This window comes from Aquarana catesbeiana, linkage group LG08 (assembly GCF_042186555.1).
Source record: "Aquarana catesbeiana isolate 2022-GZ linkage group LG08, ASM4218655v1, whole genome shotgun sequence".
Taxonomy (NCBI): Eukaryota; Metazoa; Chordata; class Amphibia; order Anura; family Ranidae; genus Aquarana; species Aquarana catesbeiana.
In genome coordinates this window covers 282,855,512-282,877,740 of record NC_133331.1, presented here as the reverse complement: position 1 = coordinate 282,877,740, position 22,229 = coordinate 282,855,512, and the positions used below count along the sequence as shown (strand labels likewise).

At 44.4% G+C, this 22,229-nt stretch overlaps 1 protein-coding gene across 1 annotated transcript; it reads left to right on the top strand.

The window, feature by feature from the left end:
• LOC141104628 (uncharacterized) lies at positions 1 to 19,175 on the top strand. The gene is made up of 8 exons (XM_073594281.1): positions 1 to 108; positions 11,321 to 11,468; positions 12,302 to 12,454; positions 12,541 to 12,664; positions 12,766 to 12,854; positions 12,945 to 13,053; positions 14,888 to 15,001; positions 17,899 to 19,175. The coding sequence occupies exons 2-8, from the start codon at positions 11,391 to 11,393 to the stop codon at positions 18,627 to 18,629; spliced, it is 1,398 nt and encodes a 465-aa protein (XP_073450382.1). The 5' UTR covers positions 1 to 108; positions 11,321 to 11,390; the 3' UTR covers positions 18,630 to 19,175.
• The last annotated feature ends 3,054 nt before the right edge of the window (positions 19,176 to 22,229 follow it).

The following is a 22,229-nucleotide window of genomic DNA, read 5'->3' as shown; positions in this document are numbered from 1 at the left end:
TGGAATCAAGGTATTGTCCAGTGTGAGCTTCAGCGGCCATTTTGTTGTAGCCCAGGGGAGGAGCTTCACTCCTGTTGGAATCCTGGTATCTATGGAGTGTGTATCCAGGTAAGGAGGAGGTAATAATATCTTCTTGTTATGGGAGAAGGGGGCCCTAGCACTGTCTGTGGGCTCATGTGTCCTCTATAGTCAGGGGTCAGCAGGCTTTGAAGTGGGGGATTAGTCTCCTGTGATGTTTTTGGGGTCTCTGTAGTCAGGGATCGCCAAACTACGGCCCTCCAGCTGTTGTGAAACTACAGGTCCCATGAGGCATTGTAAAACTCTGACGTTTACAGACATGACCAGACATGATGGGAATTGTAGTTCTTGAATAACTGGAGGGCCATAGTTTAACCACTTCCCGCCCGCCATATAGCAGAATGACGGCCGTAAAGTGGTTCCATTATTCTGACTGGACGTCATATGACATCCAGCAGGATAAGCCGCTCATGCGTGCACCCCGGGGGCGCGCTGCGCGGCGATTGGTGCTGTGTCGATCCGACACGCCGCATCTCTGATTTAGGTAAAGAGCCTCTGAGGTGGGCTCTTTATCATGTGATTGGCTGTGTCCAATCACAGCTGATCACAGTGGTAACTGAGAAGTGATGTTTATCGTCTTTCCTCCATTTGCGCTGAAAAGGCGCGGGTAGAGGAGAGCCGATCGGCTGCTGTCCTGAGACAGGGGGGTCTGCACTGATAATCAGCGCATTGATTATCAGTGCAGAACCATCAACAGTGCCCATCAATGCCCCACCAGTGATGCCCACCTATATGCCAATCAGTGCCCACCTGTACCCACATTATACGCCAGTCAGTGCCCATAAAGGATGCCAATCGGTGCCCATTAGTAATGCCAGTCAGTGCCCATCAGTAATGCCTGTCATTGACTCCTCATCAGTGCCACCTATCTGTGCCCATCAGTGCTACATATTAGTGCCCGTTAGTGCTGCCTCATCAGTGCCCGTCAGTGAAGGAGAAAACGTACTTATTTACATTTTATAACAGAAACTAAGAAAAAAAAAATGTTTTTGTCAACATTTTCTGTCTTTTTTTATTTGTAGTGCAATAAATAAACAAGCCAGTGGTGATAAAATACCACCAAAAGCAAGCTCTATTTGTGGGGAAAAAAATATGAAAAATGTCATATATGTACAGTGTTGCATGACCGCGTAATTGTCATCCAAAGGGTGATAGGGCTGAAAGCTGGAAATTGGCCTGGGCAGGAAGGGGGTATTGAAGCGGTTAAAGATCCCTGCAGTAGATAAATATAATTACAGAGGAGATTTATGGCTGATAAGTGGCTTAGGAGTGACACAGTGGGCAGGTGCACTCCGGTACAGAAGGTGGTCTGAGCTGAAATAAAATTGAGAAAAATTCTGGACAGCCGCACTCCAAAAAGTAGCCTTTATTCGTCAAGAAAAATCAAAAATACATGCCACGGCAGAATGGACAGAAGAGCTGACGCATTTCACACTATCAAACAGTGCTTAATCAGAGCTATGATTAAGCACTGTTTGATAGTGTGAAACGCGTCAGCTCTTCTGTCCGTTCTGCCGTTGCATGTATTTTTTATTTTTCTTGACTAATAAAGGCTACTTTTTGGAGTGCGGCTGTCCAGAATTTTTCTCAGTTTCATTGCTACATGCATTGCCAGCACCTGTGGCTTCTAAACTAGAGGAGAGGTTCATTCCAGTTTAATCTACCTGGAGCGGTGATATCCCTTTCCCTGGTCTGAGCTGAAACCTCCCATGGTGGTGACAGGCCATGGCCTCATGGCCCCAATGTGTCATCACTCTGCAGAGATATTTTGGGGCACTGGAAAACAAGGGAGCTGCTCATCAGTATAATTTTATCTGGGGGGGGGGGGGGCTATAGCAGGTGAGTGTGATCAGTGTGAACCTCCACTGTATACAGTATCTCACAAAAGTAAGTACACCCCTCACATTTTTGTAAATATTTTATTATATCTTTTCATGTGACAACACTGAAGAAATGACACTTTTCTACAATGTAAAGTAGTGAGTGTACAGCTTGTATAACAGTGTAAATTTGCTGTCCCCTCAAAATAACTCAACACACAGCCATTTTTTTTGACATTCATACTTACCTAGGTGGATGCAGCATCGGTCTGATGCTCCATCTGTCCCCCGCCGGCTCTGCACTGATAACTGAGCCACAGAACACTGCCGATGGCTCGGTTCTCACTCCTCCCCGAGTGGAGAGCTGCTGACTGTCAGTCAGCAACTCTCCTGCTCTGTTCCTCCACGCTCACTGAAGTGCTGAGCTGTGGAGGGGCGGGGAGCGGCCATCTCAGCGGCTCACTGAGACAGTCATCAGTCAAGGCAGCTGGTGGATCCAGACTTCTGAAGTCAGGATGACGCGCTGACTTGACTTATTGCAGTGGAGAGAGGACTTCAGACCACTCTCCCTGCTGATAACAGGTCACAGGAGTGCAAAACGAATTGCACTCCTGTGACCCTTAGGAGAAGCCCAGTCTAAAAAGCTCAGGCTGGACTTCTCCTTTAATGTCTAAACCGCTGGCAACAAAAGTGAGTACACCCCTAAGTGAAAATGTCCAAATTGGGCCCAATTAGCCATTTTCCTTCCCCGGTGTCATGTGACTCATTAGTGTTACAATGTTGCAGGTCTGTTAAATTTGGTGTTATCACTCTCACTCTCTCATACTGGTCACTGGAAGTTCAATATGGCACCTCATGGCAAAGAACTCTCTGAGGATCTGAAAAAAATAATTGTTGCTCTACATAAAGATGGCCTAGGCTATAAGAAGATTGCCAAGACCCTGAAACTGAGCTGCAGCACGGTGGCCAAGACCATACAGCAGTTTAAAAGGACAGGTTCCACTCACAACAGGCCTCACCATGGTCGACCAAAGAAATTGAGTGCACATGCTCAGCGTCATATCCAGAGGTTATCTTGGGAAATAGATGTATTAGTGCTGCCAGTATTGCTGCAGAGGTTGAAGGGGTGGGGGGGTCAGCCTGTCAGTGCTCAGACCATACGCCGCACACTGCATCAAATTGGTCTGCATGGCTGTTGTCCCAGAAGGAAGCCTCTTCTAAAGATGATGCACAAGAAAGCCCGCAAACAGTTTGCTGAAGACAAGCAGACTAAGGACATGGATTACTGGAACCATGTCCTGTGGTCTGATGAGACCAAGATAAATTTATTTGGTTCAGATGGTGTCAAGTGTGTGTGGTGGCAACCAGGTGATGAGTACAAAGACAAGTGTGTCTTGCCTACAGTGGGAGTGTCATGGTCTGGGGCTGCATGAGTGCTGCCGGCACTGGGGAGCTACAGTTCATTGAGGGAACCATGAATGCCAACATGTACTGTGACATACTGAAGCAGAGCATGATCCCCTCCCTTCAGAGACTGGGCCACAGGGCAGTATTCCAACCTCATAACGACCCCAAACACACCTCCAAGAAGACCACTGCCTTGCTAAAGAAGCTGAGGGTAAAGGTGATGGACTGGCCAAGCATGTCTCCATACCTAAACCCTATTGAGCATCTGTGGGGCATCCTCAAATGGAAGGTGGAGGAGCGCAAGGTCTCTAACATCCACCAGTGTGGACATCTGTGACATCTGTGATGTCGTCATGGAGGAGTGGAAGAGGACTCCAGTGGTAACATGTGAAGCTCTGGTGAACTCCATGCCCAAGAGGGTTAAGGCAGTGCTGGAAAATAATGGTGGCCACACAAAATATTGACACTTTGGGCCCAATTTGGACATTTTCCCTTAAGGTGTACTCACTTTTGTTGCCAGTGGTTTAGACATTAATGGCTGTGTGTTGAGTTATTTTGAGGGGACAGCAAATTTACACTGTTATACAAGCTGTACACTCACTGCTTTACATTGTAGAAAAGTGTCATTTCTTCAGTGTCGTCACATGAAGGTATAATAATTTTTTTTTTTTTTAAATGTGAGGGGTGTACTCACTTTTGTGAGATACTGTATATACATATTGCCGCCAACAACCCCAATAGCAAAATTAGGGGGTGCACACACTAGGGTTGCCACCTCATCCCTTTAAACCCAAACACATATTAATTACACAGGTTCTGTGGCTGATTAAGGTGATAATTAAACTCACTTGGTGCCTTATCTGCATTAAATTAGCCTCAGAACCTGTGTAATTCATATGTGTTCAGGTTTAAAGGGATGAGGTGGCAACCCTACACACCACATAGATCAACCACATCCACATAAGCTAACAGAGGGTTCAGCTACAGTCCTTGCATCTTGGCCACACCCACTGAAGCGGTTCAGTTCGGCAGGGACTGTAGCTGAAGCCTCTGTTAGTTTACTGGCAGATGTGGTTGATCTACATGGTGTGTGACCCCTAATATTGCTATTGGGGTTGTTTCATGGAGTAAGACGTACTCCTAGAGGGGCTGGCACCATCCGTGAGAGGAGAATCAACTGGAAGCATTTGAGCAGCGCTTTTTTTTACACGTTCCCACCAATAATGCCAAATTTATTTGTAGGAGCCTTAAAGTGTATGTAAACCAAAAAATAATGAATATTTGATTTGCTAAGCCAGGGCTTTTCAACTGGGGTTCCACGGCACCCTGGGTGCTGCAAAGTGTCCTCAGGGGTGCCGTAGCCACGTTCTGGTCTGAGCTTTACTTTGTTAACTTTGATGTGCAGTGACTCTGCAAGGAGAGAGAGAGCATGGCTTTCTCCTCCTCCTCCCAGCAGCTATGTGAATTATTGCCGGCTAAGCAGAAAGCTGTAAGGGGCCGGCCACCTAGGGTTGCCACCTGCCCGGGATTTACCCAGACAGTCTGCGTTTTGAATCATGTGTCCGGGTTTCAGGCAGACTGAAACCCGGACACATTATCCAGACTGGGCCGTGGTTCCCCAAGTAACCAAGATAGTCACACACAAATCTGTTGCCACCTGGGAGCTGGGGGCAGCTGTCTGGGGGCAGGGCGATGATGTCAGCAACAGCGATTTGGCTACACAAACTGTTCGCTGTGGCACGCTAAGTGCACCACATTACTGCTGTCCTTGGGGCACCCAAAGGTGTCCCAGGCCGCTAAAGTGATAGGATTTGGCTTGAAGAAAAGGTGGCAACCCTACGGCCACCCCTGTCCTACCAACCGATCGGTTGCTAAGGACATGTCGGGGGGCACTACAGCTTTCTGCTTTGCCGGCAATAGTTCAGATAGCTGTTCACATAGTTCAGATAGCTGCAGGAAGGAGGAGAGAGCCGTGCGGGCTGTGCTCCCCTCGCAGTCGCAGTGCACAGGAGTTAACACAAAGTAGCACACTCCTTCCAATGTGCAGGATTTGACTACTGCCCATATCTCCTTCCCACATTGCTCCTGTACAGGCAGCAGAAATTGTGGGTGAGGGAGGAGGGAGGTGAGTGTGGGTGGAAGAAGAGTGAGCAGCGAGCACAGCCCACATTTGTGCTAGGAGCGGGACTTTTGGGGGGGTGTTGGAGCAGAGTTGGGAGAAGGAATTGGGGGGGGGGGGTAGGCTATGCTAGTAGGGGGGGATTTGTGCTAGAATGGAGACTGAGGGGGGATTTGTGCTAGAAGGGAGAATTTGGAGACTACAATCACTGAACTCTGCCGCACACAGACTACATTTTAGGACTTGTTCACACCAGGTGCAGTGAGGTAACGTGCAAAATCGCACGGTTTCCTGCGCAGCACACAAATGTGCTGCGTTTGCAGTTGCATGTGGGTACCATTATTCCTAATGACACCCCCCCCCTCGCGTGTATGTTTGCGCTCATTAAAAATATTCAACACGCAACAAAGCGTGTGCTTGGACACACCTCCTGGTGTAAACGAGCCCTCAGACTGGTGTGCCCTGGGACTGTGCACAGTTCTAAAGGGTGCCTTGACTGAAAAAAGGTTGAAAAACACTGTTAAGCAGCCTAGTGGTGGGTCTTAACACCAAGCTGACATATCTGTAAAGCACGGAAAAAAGGTAGATGTGAGCCGCTGGACTTCATTCTTTCTATTCATCAATTGGTTGGGCTTGATTTAACCTCGGCAGCTGTACTACAAAAGAAGAGAATTCACCCCCTCTTTCCAGGAACAATGGTGTCCGCAACTGAGAAAGTGATATAGACAAGGAGAGCACTAGACAATCATCTTAGGAGTCCATAATCACTTATTGCTGATAAAATGAGACAGCAGGTAGGTAAAAAAAAAATAAAACAACGTGTTTCAGGTGTCAGAAACCCCCTTCATCAGGGCTTAGGTGGAAAAATGACAGAGCTTCCTAGAGGACTCTATAAATTCCTGGAAAGTGTTCTATGTCAGGGAGGAGCATAATTATCCACAATGGATGTGTACTGGTGGTGCTTTTCCATTCAAGTCCTGATGAAGGGGAATTATTGGCTCCTGAAACTTGTTGGATACCCTATAACCTGCCTGTTGTCTCGTTTTTATAAAAAATAAATGATTATAGACTCTTAAGATGACCTGCTGGTAATCTTCTTGTCGATTCTACATACAGTATCTCACAAAAGTGAGTACACCACTCCCATTTTTGTAAATATTTTATTATATCTTTTCATGTGACAACACTGAAGAAATGACACTTTGCTACAATGTAAAATAGTGAGTGTACAGCTTGTATAACAGTGTAAATTTGCTGTCCCCTCAAAATAACTCAACAAGCAGCCATTAATGTCTAAACAGCTGGCAACAAAAGTGAGTACACCCCTAAGTGAAAATGTCCAAATTGGGCCCAATTTGCCATTTTCCCTCCCCGATGTCATGTGACTTGTTAGTGTTAAAAGGTCTCAGGTGTGAATGGGGAGTAGGTGTGTTAAATTTGGTGTTATCGCTCTCACTTTCTCATACTAGTCACTGGAAGTTCAACATGACACCTCATGACAAAACTCTCTGAGAATCTGAAAAAAAGAATTGTTGCTCTACATAAAGATGGCCTAGGCTATAGGAAGATTGCCAAGACCCTGAAACTGAGCTGCAGCACGGTGGCCAGGACCATACAGAGGTTTAACAGGACAGGTTCCACTCAGAACAGGCCTCGCCATAGTCGACCTAAGAAGTTGAGTGCACGTGCTCAGCGTCATATCCAGAGGTTGTCCTTGGGAAATAGACATATGAGTGCTGCCAGCATTGCTGCCGAGGTTGAAGGGGTGGGGCTCAGCCTGTCAGTGCTTAGACCATACATAGCACACTGCATTAAATTGGTCTGCATGGCTGTTGTCCCAGAAGGAAGCCTCTTCTAAAGATGATGCACAAGAAAGTCCGCAAACAGTTTGCTGAAGACAAGCAGACTAAGGGCATGGATTACTGGAACCATGTCCTGTGGTCTGATGAGACCAAGATAAATTTATTCGGTTCAGATGATGTCAAGCGTGTGTGGCGGCAACCAGGTGAGAGTACAAAGACAAGTGTGTCTTGCATGGTGCTTAAGCATTGGGGTGGAAGTGTCATGGTCTGGGGCTGCATGAGTGCTGCCGGCACTGAGGAACTACAGTTCATTGAGGGAACCATGAATGCCAACATGTACTGTGACATACTGAAGTAGAGCATGATCCCCTCCCTACAGAGACTGGGCCACAGGGCAGTATTCCAACACGGCCCCAAACACACCTCCAAGACGACCACTGCCTTGCTAAAGAAACTGAGGGTAAAGGTGATGGACTGGCCAAGCGTGTCTCCAGACCTAAACCCTATTGAGCATCTGTGGAGCATCCTCAAACAGAAGGCAGAGGTGCTCAAGGTCTCTAACATCCACCAGCTCCGTGATGTCATCATGGAGGAGTGGAAGAGGACTCCAGTGGCAACCTATGAAGCTCTGGTGAACTCCATGCCCAAGAGGGTTAAGGCAGTGCTGGAAAATAATGGTGACCACACAAAATATTGACACTTTGGGCCCAATTTGGACATTTTCACTTAGGGGTGTACTCACTTTTGTTGCCAGCGGTTTAGACATTAATGGCTGTGTGTTGAGTTATTTTGAGGGGACAGCAAATTTACACTGTTATACAAGCTGTACACTCACTACTTTACATTGTAGCAAAGTGTCATTTCTTCAGTGTTGTCACATGATAAGATATAATAAAATATTTACATAAATGTGAGGGGTGTACTCACTTTTGTGAGATACTGTACGTACAGATGGCATACTTTGTTTGTGCTGTGCCCCCCCCCCCAGCACAGTGACTGCTTTGTCACTGTTCATGATCATAAGCCGATGGTACAGGTTCCCAATTACCCATGTGAACTTTTAACAGCTGGCTTATGCCAGCTGTTAAGGGTTACATATCCCATTGACAGTGCTTTATTATACCTGTTTGATAGGTTCCAAAAATACCTGTTGATCCTGCCATGAATCTGATAATGCTTAACATTTGCATTGTTATCAGTTATTTCTTTGGACTACAGAAAACCTCCTCTCTATGTTATGAATAATAGATTGAATCTATGTTAGATTAGGAGAGAGGTGGGGTTTCGTAGTCCTCGGCTTGTTTTTACCTTCTCTAAGGCCCCTTTCACCCTGGGGCGGTAGGGGGCATCGGCGGTAAAACAGCGCTATATTTAGCGCTGTTTTACCGCGGTATTCGGCCGCTAGCGGTGCAGTTTTAACCCCCCGCTGGCGGACGAAAAAGGGTTAAAACCCCTCGTATAGCGTGGCTATAGCCGCGGTATTACCATGGTATAGCCGCGCTGTCCCACTGATTTCAATGGGCAGGAGCGGTGAATACACCGCTCCTTCACCGCTCCAAAGAAGCGGCTGACAGGAGATTTTTTCTTCTCCTGCCAGCGCACCGCTTCAGTGTGAAAGCCCTCGGGCTTTCACATTGAACAAACAGCGGAGGCTGTTTAGGGGCGGTTTGCAGGCGCTATTTTTAGCGCAATAACGCCTGCAACCCGCCCCAGTGTGAAAGGGGTCTAAAGAGCCATCCCACTGCATACTTGGGGTTGAGAGATCTTAAAGTGGTGTTCCGGCCGAAATGATACTTTTTAAATAAAAAAACCCCTATAATACACAAACTTAATGTATTCTAGTAAAGTTAGTCTGTAAACTAAGGTCTGTTTTGTTAGTTTATAGCAGTAGTTTGTTATTTTATAAACTTACAGCAGGCCGTGGCCATCTTAACCACTTAAAGACCAGCTTTGTTTTGGATTTTAGGTGTTTACATGTTTAAAACAGTTTTTTTTTTGCTAGAAAATTACTTAGAACCCCCAAACATTATATATTGTTTTTTTTCTAACACCCTAGAGAATAAAATGGTGGTCATTGCAATACTTTTTTTTGCACCGTATTTGCACTGCGGTCTTATAAGCGCACTTTTTTTGGACAAAAATCACTTTTTTAAATAAAAAAATAAGACAACAGTAAAGTTAGCCCAATTTTTTTTATATTGTGAAATATAATGTTATGCCAAGTAAATTGATACCCAACAGGTCACGCTTCAAAATTGCACCCGCTCGTGGAATAGCGCCAAACTTTTACCCTTAAAAATCTCCATAGGCGACGTTTAAAAAATTCTACAGGTTGTATGTTTTGCGTTACAGAGGAGATCTAGGGCTAGAATTATTGCTCTCGCTCCACCGGTCGCGGTGATACCTCACATGTGTGGTTTGACCACCGTTGATCACGTATGCGTTCGCTTCTGCGCGCAAGCTCGTCGGGACAGGGCTGTTTTAAAAAAAAAAAAACATTTGGATCACTTTTATTCCTATTACAAGGAATGTAAACATCCCTTGTAATAGAAAAAAGCATGACAGGTCCTTAAATATGAGATCTGGGGTTTAAAAAGTCCTCAGATCTCATATTTAGACTAAGATGCAAAAAAAAAAAAAAAAAAAAAAGTCGTTTAAAAAAATGACACAAAAAAAAATTGTTCCTTTAAGAGAAGTGGGCGGAGCCGACGTAATGACGTCGCTCCGGCCGTCCTATGGTATAGAGACGGGTGGGCGCCATCTTGGCCTCACTCGTCACTATACCGAAGCACTGACCCCCCCTCCCGCCGCTCTCCCGCGCCCTCCGCCGCTTACCGGAGCCGTCGGTAGCGGCGGAGGGCGCGGGAGAGCGGCGGGAGGGGGGGTGGCACCTCTCCCGCCGCCGATAACGGTGATCTCGCGGCGAACCCGCCACAGAGACCACCATTATTGTGTACAGAAACGCCGGCCCTAAAGATGTATACCTCGGTTGTGGCAGCAGCTGCTGCCGTTACCGAGATATCCATCTTTAAAAAAATGATGTATATATACAGTGGCCGGTCGTTAAGTGGTTAAGTGTGGGCATCTGAAGCCAGACTGTATTTCTTCCTGGATCTCATCCTTGCAGATCTCACACATGCTCAGTGCAGCACAAGCAGTGTAATAGGTTTCAGGTCAGGTTTCCATAGCAGCGGCAGTGTCAGAGGAAGTTGCCGCCCCTTCCCAGAAGGCATTGCAAACAGGAAATGATGCGATGGGCCACAGCCAGGGAGGAAGAAGTGAAAAATGAATACAGCAGATATACAGTAGGTGCTGAGAAAAAAAATAAAAAAATATCCAATTCGTTTACAATGCACAGTTAAGTGAGGGATGCTGAAGAGTTGTAAAAGTGGGTGGAAGTCCACTTTAAGAGGAGTACTGAGGCAGGGTGCTGGGATGTTATCAGTAAGCTATGAACAACGCCATGTTGGCCCCTCCCCACCAGCTATGATCTGCCTGCCTTATATAGAGCAGCGGTCTCCAAACTGCGGCCCTTTGCTTGCTTTTATGTGGCCCTTGGGGTACTATTTCATCCACTGACACCAACAATGGGGCATAATTCCCCCCACTGACACCAATGAAGGGGCACTATTCCTCCCAATGACACCAATAATGGGGCCCAATGCATTCAATGATGGGGCACAATTTCTCCCACTGACACCAACAATGGGGCCTAAAGAGGGGCACAATTCCTCCAACTGATACCAATGGTAAGGCACAAATACTCTCACAGAAACAATGGGGCATTTTTTTTCCCCACTGACATTGGGATCTTTGCTGCTCCCAATGTTTAGTTTGTTTGGAGACCCCTGGTCTAGAGAAACACAGAGGCCCAGTCATGACATGTTGATGGGGAGGACAAGGGATGGCAAAATATGGTCAGATTAAAAGTCAGTTTAAGGCTTTCCCAAGACTTAACCAAAGAAAACCAATCTAGACGATGTAGTTGCCAATGTTTCTATTTCTCTTAATCTTACTCTGTCTACCCATAATAATTTTATATGCTACAGTAAAGACATCTGATTCTAATTCCAGGCTTTTTTTCCCCTGTACAGCCAGTGTGACTTAACAGAATCAAAATACAGTTTATGAGGAAACACCTGTAAGAAAGCCAACTGACTGAGGATGGAGATGGACCGGAGTCACATGTCCAAAAGGATATTAAATCTCACCCTGGAGATCATCCACCTGCTGACCGGAGAGGTGAGGAGGATTCTGGGAGGTCACATGACATCACTCTTATCTCTATTAATAAAACACAGACCTGACCGGAGAGGTGAGGAGGATTCTGGGAGGTCACATGACATCACTCTTATCTCTATTAATAAAACACAGACCTGACCGGAGAGGTGAGGAGGATTCTGGGAGATCACATGACATCACTCTTATCTACACTAATAAAACACAGACCTGACTGGAGAGGCGAGGAGGATTCTGGGAGATCACATGACATCATTCTTATCTCTATTAATAAAACACAGACCTGCCTGGAGAGGTGAGGAGGATTCTGGGAGATCACATGACATCATTCTTATCTCTATTAATAAAACACAGACCTGACCGGAGAGGTGAGGAGGATTCTGGGAGATCGCATGACATCACTCTTATCTCTATTTATAAAACACAGACCTGACCGGAGAGGTGAGGAGGATTCTGGGAGGTCACACGACATCACTATTATCTTTATTAATAAAACATAGACCTGACGGGAGTGGTAAGGAGGATTTTGGGAGGGTCACATGACATCACTCTTATCTCCCAATAATAAAACACAGAGCTGACCGGAGAGGTGAGGAGGATTCTGGGAGATCACATGACATCAGCTCTATTTGTGTGAAAAAAACATTTAAAATTAATTTGAGTACTGTGTTGCATGACCGAGAAATTATCAGTTCGAGTAGCGCATTGCTGAACAGCAAAAAATACTTTAGTCATGAATGGGGTAAAACCTTCTGGAGGTCAAGTGGTTAATGCATTGAGAATGTTTACTCCAGTTTGGTTAGTGGCATTATTTTGTATTTTTGTTTTCAATATAGAATTATGTGGCTTTCAAATTTTCTGATGGCTTAGTGGCATCAAACTTGATGAAGTCCCAACACACTACTGTACAGCCTCCATCTCACTCCCTGAGAAAGAACAAGAAGGTTCAAGAGGTCACCAGCGAGATCATTGAGCTGCTGACAGGAGAGGTGAGCGGTGGTGGGAATTCTGGGACATTATCCAGTAACAGACAAGGGATGTGTCTGGATGGTGACTGTATCATTGTGTGTGTCAGGTTCCTATAAGGTGTCAGGACGGCTCTGTCAATTTCTCCTTGGAGGGATGGGAGTATCTAGAAGGACACAAGGATCTCTCTGAGAATGATATGATGGAGAACCGGCTTCCCCTCACATCACCAGGTAAGAGAAGACTGTCTATTGAGGATCCCCCTAGATACACACATTCTCTGATATAAAGACATAGAAACAATGTATTCAGTCGATGTGTGTGTTTCCTACAGATGGATCCAGTAACAGAAATCTTCCAGAGAGATGTCCCCGTTCTCTGTATTCCACACAAGAACATCACAAGTTCCCACAGAACTATGAGGTAGATGAATTTCAATTGGAGAAAATGTAGCTGGTGTCAAAACCCAGCCCAGGAATCTGGATGGCATTCTTTTTTTTGTTGGTTATGTAGGAAGGATGCCTAACTGAATATAAAACTCAAGATATAGATGAAGATGTGATATATGTGAAGGGTGATGAGCCATGTAAGGAGGAGGAGATCCCTCCAGAGATCAGCACAGGTGAGTAATAATAAGAGTCCCAGATTCTCCTTGTTCAGTCACAACAACAATCTCTTCTTCCCCCCCTCCTCTGTCAGTAGACCAGCATCTCTCAACCAGGGTACTGCATAGCAGTGGGCCCAGTTTGACCTGGATCAGCATCATGAGTTGCCTTGGTGCGGACAGGCCGGCCCCATGTACCAAAACAACTGATGATGCTCTAGCGCCAGGATGCATAGTATCGTTCATTGCTATGGTAATGGTAGACAGTGCATCCTTACAATGGCAATACATGACTCTGATCCAGGGCAAAGAGCATACAGGGCTGACCCCAGCTTTTAGGACAACATGGATGTCCACCTCCTGCAGACTTTTTCCACCTCCTGCCCTTTTCTGCTCTGTTAGAGTCAGAAGTTAGGACTTTGATGTGAAGGGAGAACTGTGTGATTGGGGGGGGGGGGGGGTTACTGTGATGAGGAGACTATGTGATTGGGGTGACTCTGGTGCGATGGTCAGACTCTTTGGTGTTGGGAGAATTCTGATGTGATCGGGAGACTCATATAGAGGGAGAATCTGATGTGTAGGGGCAACTCTGATGTGATGGGGGCTTTCATGTATAGAGGGGCCTCTGATGTATAGAGGGGACTCTTTGGTGTTTGGAGAACTCTGATGTGATCGGGGCTTTCATGTATAGAGGGGACTCTGATGTATAGAAGGGACTCTTTGGTGTTTGGAGAACTCTGATGTGATGGGGGCTTTCATGTATAGAGGGGCCTCTGATGTATAGAGGGGACTGTTCGGTGTTGGAAGAACTCTGATGTGATGGGGGTACTGATGTAGAGTGAGCCTCTGATGTAAATGGGCAACTCTAATGCGATTGAGCATTCATGTATAGAGGGGACTGTTTGGTTTTGGAAGAATTCTGATGTGATGCGAGTACTGATGTAGAATGAGCCTCTGATGTGTAGGGACAACTCTGATGTGATTGGGGCTTTCATGTATAGAGGGGCCTCTGATGTGAGGGGGGGCCTGTGACATGAAGGGGCACCTCTGATGTGAAGAGGGGACCTCTCATCATGTGATGCATCATGTGATGGGGGAGCCTCTGATGTGAAGAGGAGACCTCTGGTGTGATGGGGGAACCTCTGATGTGAAGATGGGACCTCTGATGTGAAGAGGGGACCTCTGGTGTGATGGGGGAACCTCTGATGTAAAGAGGGGACCTCTGGTGTGATGGGGGAACCTCTGATGTGAAGAGGAGACCTCTGGTGTGATGAGGGGACTGCTAATGTGAAGAGGGGACCTCTGGTGTGATGGGGGACCTCTGATGTGAAGAGGGGACCTCTAGTGTGATGGGGGACCTCTGATGTGAAGTTAAGTTCATCAATGCGGTTATGTGCATTGTCCCAGGCTCTGTTTTCCCATTGATAAGAAACATGACTCTGGCTCTCCTCCTTACATCATGTCATTGTGTGTGACCAGTCTCCTCCCACACACACTCTGGGATCTCTCATACATTTCGTGTCACTCATATATACTGTAGAAACAATAGCCTTTTTATTACATGCATTACCCCCTTAAGGATAAGCTTTCACATCAGATATCATACCAAGATGGCCGATTTACGGTTCCTCCTAATGTGATATCATCCGGCCACGTTCTGACGTGTTTCGTTATCCAAGCATTATTGTGTGTTACCAGCCAAGCGATGTGACCAATCTCCCCCACTACACTCTCTGTGGTCTCTTATACATCTCAGTACAGGGGGCTTCACTCATATATATATATATATATATATATATATATATATATATATATATATATAAAATATATATTCAAATAACTTCATTCACAGACCCCGGAGACACCAGAGAAACTCAGAGAGATGTCAAAGTTGAGGAGGATGAGGAAGGAAGCATAGATTTTGTCAAAATTGAAGAAGAGGAAATCCCTATTGTGATCGGTACAGGTGAGAAAAATCTTTACATATTGTTCTTAGGCTGTAAAAAAATAGTGGTCATTTTTTTTTTTACTATGTCATACATTAGTATATTAATTCAGCAGATTGAGCTTAAGCCTTCATGAATGTACACAAGTACACTGAAAATAAATTACTGTATTTATCTGCGTATTACACGCGCCGGCGTAAAACACGCACCCCAAGTTTAGAAGGGAATTTTAAGGAAAAAAACTTACATTTAAATGCCCATCAATGCAGCCTTATCAGTGTCCATCTGCAGCCTTGTAGTGTCATTTGCATCCTTTCAGTGTCATCTGCAGCCTTTCAGTGTCATCTGCAGCCTTGTGTCATCTGCAGCCTTGTTGTGTCATTTGCAGCCTTGCCCAGTGACACTGCAGCCTTGTATTGTCATTGCAGTTTTTAAATATGGCACCGCCGAGAGGCACCGAGCCAATCCTGTGTCTCTCGGTGGCTCTCGGCTGATTTCGGCTCCTCTCGTAGTCCTGTGGGCAGAGCCAAGCGCCGCCGACATTCATACATAACCGAGTGTACTCGGCTAGGTTCGGCTAGCTCCGCTCACAGTCACGCCCAGTCCCTGTGTCATGTCCATCTTAGGACGGGACTGGGCGTGACTGTGAGCGGAGCTAGCCGAACCTAGCCGAGTACACTCGGCTATGTATGAATGTCGGCGGCGCTCGCTCCTCCGCTCACAGTCAGCGAGGGATCGGCGTGTAACACACACCCGCGATTTTCCCCTGATTTTAAGGGGAAAAAAGTGTGTGTTATACGCCGATAAATACGGTACGTTTAATCATCTTAGTAATCATGGTGGAATTCAGTGGAAGATCCAATCCAACTGAAGAGCCGTGCCATGCCCCAATATTATTTATGCCAGGGACACCAACTGCAGGGATGGCCAGATCTGTGTGGCTACACTTAGGAAACTGGGACCAAACTGATTTAACCACATGCTTATTGGGCACTTAAACCCCCTTCCTGTCCAGGCCAATTTTCAGCTTTGAGCGCTGTCACGTTTTGAATGACAATTGTGGGGTCATGCAACACTGTACCCAAATGACATTTTTATCATTTTTTCCCCACAAATAGAGCTTTCTTTTGGTGATATTTAATCACCTCTGGGTTTTTTATTTTTTGCTAAAAAAACTAAAAAGACCAAAAATTTTGAAATAAAAACAAAACAGTTTTATAGTTTGTTATAAAATTTTGCAAACAGGTAATTTTTCTCCTTCATTGATGTGTGCTGATGAGGCTGCACTGATGGGCACTGCTAAGGCGGCACTGATGGACACTGATAGGTAGCACTGGTGGGATCTGATGAAGCGGCACTAGTGGGCACTGATAGGTGGCACTGATAGGTGGCACTGATGGGTGGCACTGAAGGGCATTGATAGGTGGCACTGAAGGGCACTGATAGGTGGCACTGATGGGCACTGGTAGGTGATACTGATAGGCAGCACTGATAGGTGGCACTGATGATGAGGCACTGATGGGCATTGATAGGTGGCACTGGTGGGCACTGATTGGCGGCACTGATATGCACTGGCAGGTGGCACCGGTGGGCACTGGCAGGCGGCACTGGTGGGCACAGATCAGGTGGTGGCTCTCCCTGTTTGGGACTGATGTCCCTTTGACAAAAGCCGATGATCGGCTTTTTTTTTTTTCTCCTCACCCTGTCAGCATGAGGAGAAAAAAAAGCTGATTACCGATCTTCTGTTTACATCACGTGATCAGCTGTCATTGGCTGACAGCTGATCACGTTGTAAGGGGCCGAGTCTCATTGACTCTGTGATCACAGAGTGCGCCACGTGTGCCCCTCAGGGGGAGCGCAAGGCAGCTAATGCACGGGAGAACATCTATTGACGCCCTCCCAGCCATGAGGCCCGTGCTGTAGCCGTCTTTTGGCTATAGCGCAGACGGGAAGTGGTTAAGCAAGTTTATTAACAGTGATACAAAACCCAACAAAAATACACAGTAAACAAGTAAAAACAAGTGAACCATAACCAACTGACAAAAATACCTAACAAACAACCTAACTAACAGAAAGCCTAACTAGCATCTAACTATATACAATATATACAAAATGTGGAACACAGATAAACAGGGTAATACCAGAGATGCAAGGAATGGGAGAACCAGGGCTGGGATCAGGAACAACGGTAGTAGAAATGAGAGAGCAGGGTACAAGGTACAGGCACAAGACAAGCAGGATCAGACAGGATTCAGGCTCCAACAGCAAGCAAGACAAAACACTGAAGCATGAGGGAACAGTGGAGTAGGAACTAAATACCCTCCCAGTAGCCAGCATCAGGTGGAGATTGATTACTGGGATCTGCTGGCTACTGTGAGACACCTGCTAGTGGACACCAGAACTACAACCTTATGCTCCGGGAACCACAGTGCCACCAGCAGGTGATCCAGGTCCTGACACTTTAAATAACCCGTAGAACTCATTTGCATAGGAGCTTAGCCCCATGAAGAGAGCAGAGCTATTTGTTATTATGTCAAGCTGCACACGGGTAGCCCATATAAATTGAACATAAGCCACTGACTGTACAGACTCTCCCGCACAGCTGAGTTTGATGGGTATGCAGGGATGGGTGCACAAACTCCAATGAAGAGCCTGTTTGTCTGACTTCATGGACCCGTCCCTGCTTATCTGTCAATCTCAGTTCTACAGGTGAGTCTGTACAGCCAATTCATACCTATTCACTCTATATGGGCCGCCTGCATACAGTTCAGCAGTAGTAAAACAAAGTAACACAAACAGCTCTGCATGCTGCACAGGGTTGAATGCCCATGTGAATGAGCCTATAGTGTTTTGTCCATTCTGTACTATATATTTAATATTTATTTATAAGTTTAAAATCATACACCTTTACTTCCAGGACAACAAGATCAAGTGAATAATACAGAGAAACATCAAATGATCTCTCCAGAAATGGTAAATGACGTTACATACGACTCCTCAGAAGAAAACCCCATTATTGCACACCGCCATTCAATACCTTACAGTACAGATTTGTCATCCGATCCCGTTTCATATAGGAGGAGTTTTTCTGATCATTTGCCTTCCGTTGCCCATCATACAGATCATAGAGGGGGTGAACTATTTCTGTGTTCCATAGATGGGCATTGTTTTACCCAGAGGGCAGGATCCATGTCTCACCAGATGCCTCACACTGCGGAGAAGCCATATTCATGTTCTGTATGTGGGAAATGTTTTACTCAGGTAGGATATCTTCCCTTACATGAGAGAACGCACACGGGGGTGAAGCCATATTCGTGTTCTGAATGCGGGAAGAGTTTTTCTTTTAATTCGACTCTTAACAGACACAAGATAGTCCACACAGGCGAGAAGCCATTCTCGTGTTCTGAATGCGGGAGATGTTTTTCTCTTAATTCGACTCTTATTAAACACCAGAGAACCCACACTGGGGAGAAACCATTTTCATGTACGGAGTGTGGGAAATGTTTTACCCGAAGGGACCATCTTATGATACACCAGAGGACTCACACGGGGGTCAAGCCGTACGCATGTTTGGCATGTGGGAAGAGTTTTACCCGGAAGGCCAGTCTTCTCGAACATCAGAGAACTCACATGGGAGAGAAGCCATAAATGCATTCAAAGTGTGGGAAACTGCTTACTGAAAGAGAGCGGCTTGTTGCACAAAAAATAATTTACATAGATGGTCATCCGGTTTTCACTTTGAGGAATTGGACAATTTTGAATTACACCAAGTAATTGACACTGGTTACCAAACATATTCCCATTGTGCTTGCTTTTGCTTTTTAGCAGTGTTACGTTGGACAAAAGGCCAAGCTAAACCAGCACCACACCATTTTTTGCCTAATTGGCAAATTACAGCATTATGGGTTTTATTCTTTTGGGCTGATTTTTTTTTTCTGTATTCAGCAGTTATTTTCTTATTACAAAGGCTGAAATAGAGAGAAAAAGGGAAATCTCAGAAACCCCTTCTATCTGCGCACCCTGGAGTGTAAACAAATGAATATACAGTGCAATCACAGAATATAAAAATATTAATAAAAGTGTATAAACAAAGCAGCAGGTAGTAAGGCTCAAAGCCTCAATATGTAAAGAAAAACAACTGTGATTCCATACTGTGCTGAAACATTAAAAAAGATAAAATGTTTAATCAAATGACTATCAAGTGAATGTAATATAAACAAAAAAGTCCAATAATCCACCGCCGATTAGTAAGACCCACATAAAGTGATGGTAATTCTTCTATGCATCAAACGTAACGGTGTGGAAAACATATATGGCTAATGTTTCCAGTGCATCTCCTTCCACCAACTTCTAGGCAAATTTTCTACTCACCAGATGAAATTGACACCCATAACAGGTAGTCAAAAACAGCAAGACAAACGGATGTCCAAGGAAACGGCAGCTCAGAATTAGGCACAATCACCAAATGGAAATGGCATCAAAAAGACAAGAACAAAAGGCTCCTCATAGTGCAGTACCATTTAGAAAATGTATTAAAAATATACAGGTTGCACTTACATAAACAGCAGATAAAATCGCGTTTTGTAAAATGGCAGGGACACCGACAGCGTTCCACCTGCATTCCAACGAGTGGCGGAAGTGACGTGGCACGTATCACGGGACACAACGTGTTTTGTCAGCAACGTCTGACGTCATCAGGGGTCACGTGACAGAGCCCGTCACTTCCTCCTATTTATACATCACCACAAAAAAGGATAACCAATCCGCTGCAATCCTCACAACTGGCTTGAATTAAAGATTGATAGGCAATACAGAATAAGGACTTCATAAGCTAGCGGATATACATAATATTTTTAAAATATCAAAAACCATATCTGTATAAATGTTGTATAATGTATCATTGCAATTCAGTAGAGTAGGTAGACAAAAAGAAAGGAAATGTCCCCCAGTGGAGATCTAGTGAATTACAATGAAATGTGAAGAATCTAAAAAAACTATCAGTTGCCATCTTGTGGACAAAACATAAACTGAAAGAAGAAAGAAAAGAAAGAAGAAGAAAAAGATAAAATTAAAGGATAGGAGAGGATTTGGAACACCATCACAATTTTCAATAATTTGCGATAAAACAATTGAGATCATTAGCGATGTTCATTCCTAGGGGAGTACGAGTATTTAGTTTATAGATCCATTCAGTTTCATTCTTAGAGATCTTTTGCTTCATATTGCCTCCCCTCCAGTGAGGCTCAACTCTGTAAATACCACAAAAGGAAGCCAAACTGGGATCCCTGCTGTGGTAAATCCTGAAATGATTTGACAGGCTATGTTTTGGGAATCCATTTTTTTATTGTTTAAATGCTCATTAATTCTGATCCCCAGTTTTCTTGTGGTGCATCCAACGTATTGGAGCCCACATGGACATGCCAGCACTTTATGTGGGTCTTACTAATCGGTGGTGGATTATTGGACTTTTTTGTTTATATTACTTTCACTTGATAGTCATTTGATTACACATTTTTTTCTTTTTTAATGTTTCAGCGCGGTATGAAATCACAGTTGTTTTCTTTAAAAAGTCTGAAATAGCTCGTATCACTTTTTTTGGTTTTATTGGATACGTATTTAGCACTGTAGTATTTGGAAAGCAGGTGTCCTGTTTTTTTTTTTTTTTTCAGCTAGAGATGCAAAAAAGCAACCGGGGAAAATACACTGAAAGCAGAAAAATTCACAGTATTCAGAGGTTATTGTTTAACTCTTATGCCATGTCATGATCACTGATAAGTACAATAGATTTTTAGATTCTGTCTGTGTCCCTTTTAAACAAATACTACGACCAGCTCTCGCATTGCTTATTTTTGCACTGTTAAGTTGGCCATAGATAGGAGATAGAAGAACAGAAAGTGGTGCTTCGCTTTGCGCCTATTAAAGCCACTTTGTGTTAGAAGCAAGGAGGCTTAGACCTCTGTGGTGTATTAATGTGCTTTTACTAAACAAAAATGTTGTACATACAAACTATCAATATAATACAAGACTTACAGATAAAACACAACAAGCAAATTGATACCTACTGCCTAGCGAATAAGCAGGAACTATGGTATGTATACAACAGAAATACGCTAAAAAGTTACTTAGCTCAGGTTATAGCAGCTTCACGATTTCCATAGGCAACGAGGACCCAAGGCTCTACTCTACAAGCAGTTGCAGGAAATCAGGTGAAAGTGTCATCAGGTGAATTTTTTTTTGGCACAGACCTTCCTTGGTGTTAAGTCATTATAGAGTGCTCTGTCAGCTTAACCTGCCGACCTTTTATTTTGTAAAGTTTAGTAGACAATACCACATGAGATTATACTTTCTCACTACTTCCTACCTTACATAGTCTTCTTTGGGAGAAACATTTCTCAATTCAACCTGTAGATGGCATTTTTGTGTTATACATACCATAGGTCATATATGTCAAAAAGTCAAGCTATGTTTGGCCATGGTTACCTGAATGCATCATATAGACAGAATATCATGGAAACATTGAATTGCCAACCAATAGTATCTATGTTCCAATTGTATCCAATGGCATTTGTTTGCAAAGTGTCCACTCGAATACTCAAAGAAAAAATATATATATATATATATAATTATTATTATACAGGATTTATATAGCGCCAACAGTTTGCGCAGCGTTTTACAACACAAGGGCAGACAGTACACTTACAATACAAATCAATACAGGAGGGATCAGAGGGCCCTACTCGTTAGAGCTTACAATCTAGAAATATAAATATATATATATATATATATGTATATATATATCAAATGCAACACAAGTAGTAAAACATAAACCTGCTTCACTGGTGTACTGGTATATTAGAACTGGCTGCCATATTCTGCTAAATTCAGACCAAATACATTGGTCAACTATGTGCAATGATACTTGTGTTCCCTTTTTTTCAGTAGAAGAGGGAACAACTATTGCCTGCTTCAACAAGTCATAAAATCCATTTTCAAAACCAGGCTTTTTGGTACATTCATGACAACAATAAACATGGACTGCCCATATCCAACGCTCACTAACTGTATTGTCTTCAGAAGCTATCTGCTACGGCATCATCTTATTTAATATATATACTCACTTGTATTATGCTGTGTTGTGGAACATTTCATATCTTGTTTGATAAAGCTGATTTCCTTATGCCTCTGGTTATCAATAAAACAGTGAACATATTTCAGATGTGACCCACTGACTTTTAAAGCTGGAAGGAA

Bases quoted from the DNA above. Each gene is read 5' to 3' on its own strand.
- LOC141104628 (XM_073594281.1), top strand. From the start codon at position 11,391: ATGGAGATGGACCGGAGTCACATGTCCAAAAGGATATTAAATCTCACC. The intron at 12,665-12,765 runs GTAAGAGAAGAC...TGTTTCCTACAG, and splicing joins GCTTCCCCTCACATCACCAG to ATGGATCCAGTAACAGAAAT. The intron at 13,054-14,887 runs GTGAGTAATAAT...CTTCATTCACAG, and splicing joins CCCTCCAGAGATCAGCACAG to ACCCCGGAGACACCAGAGAA.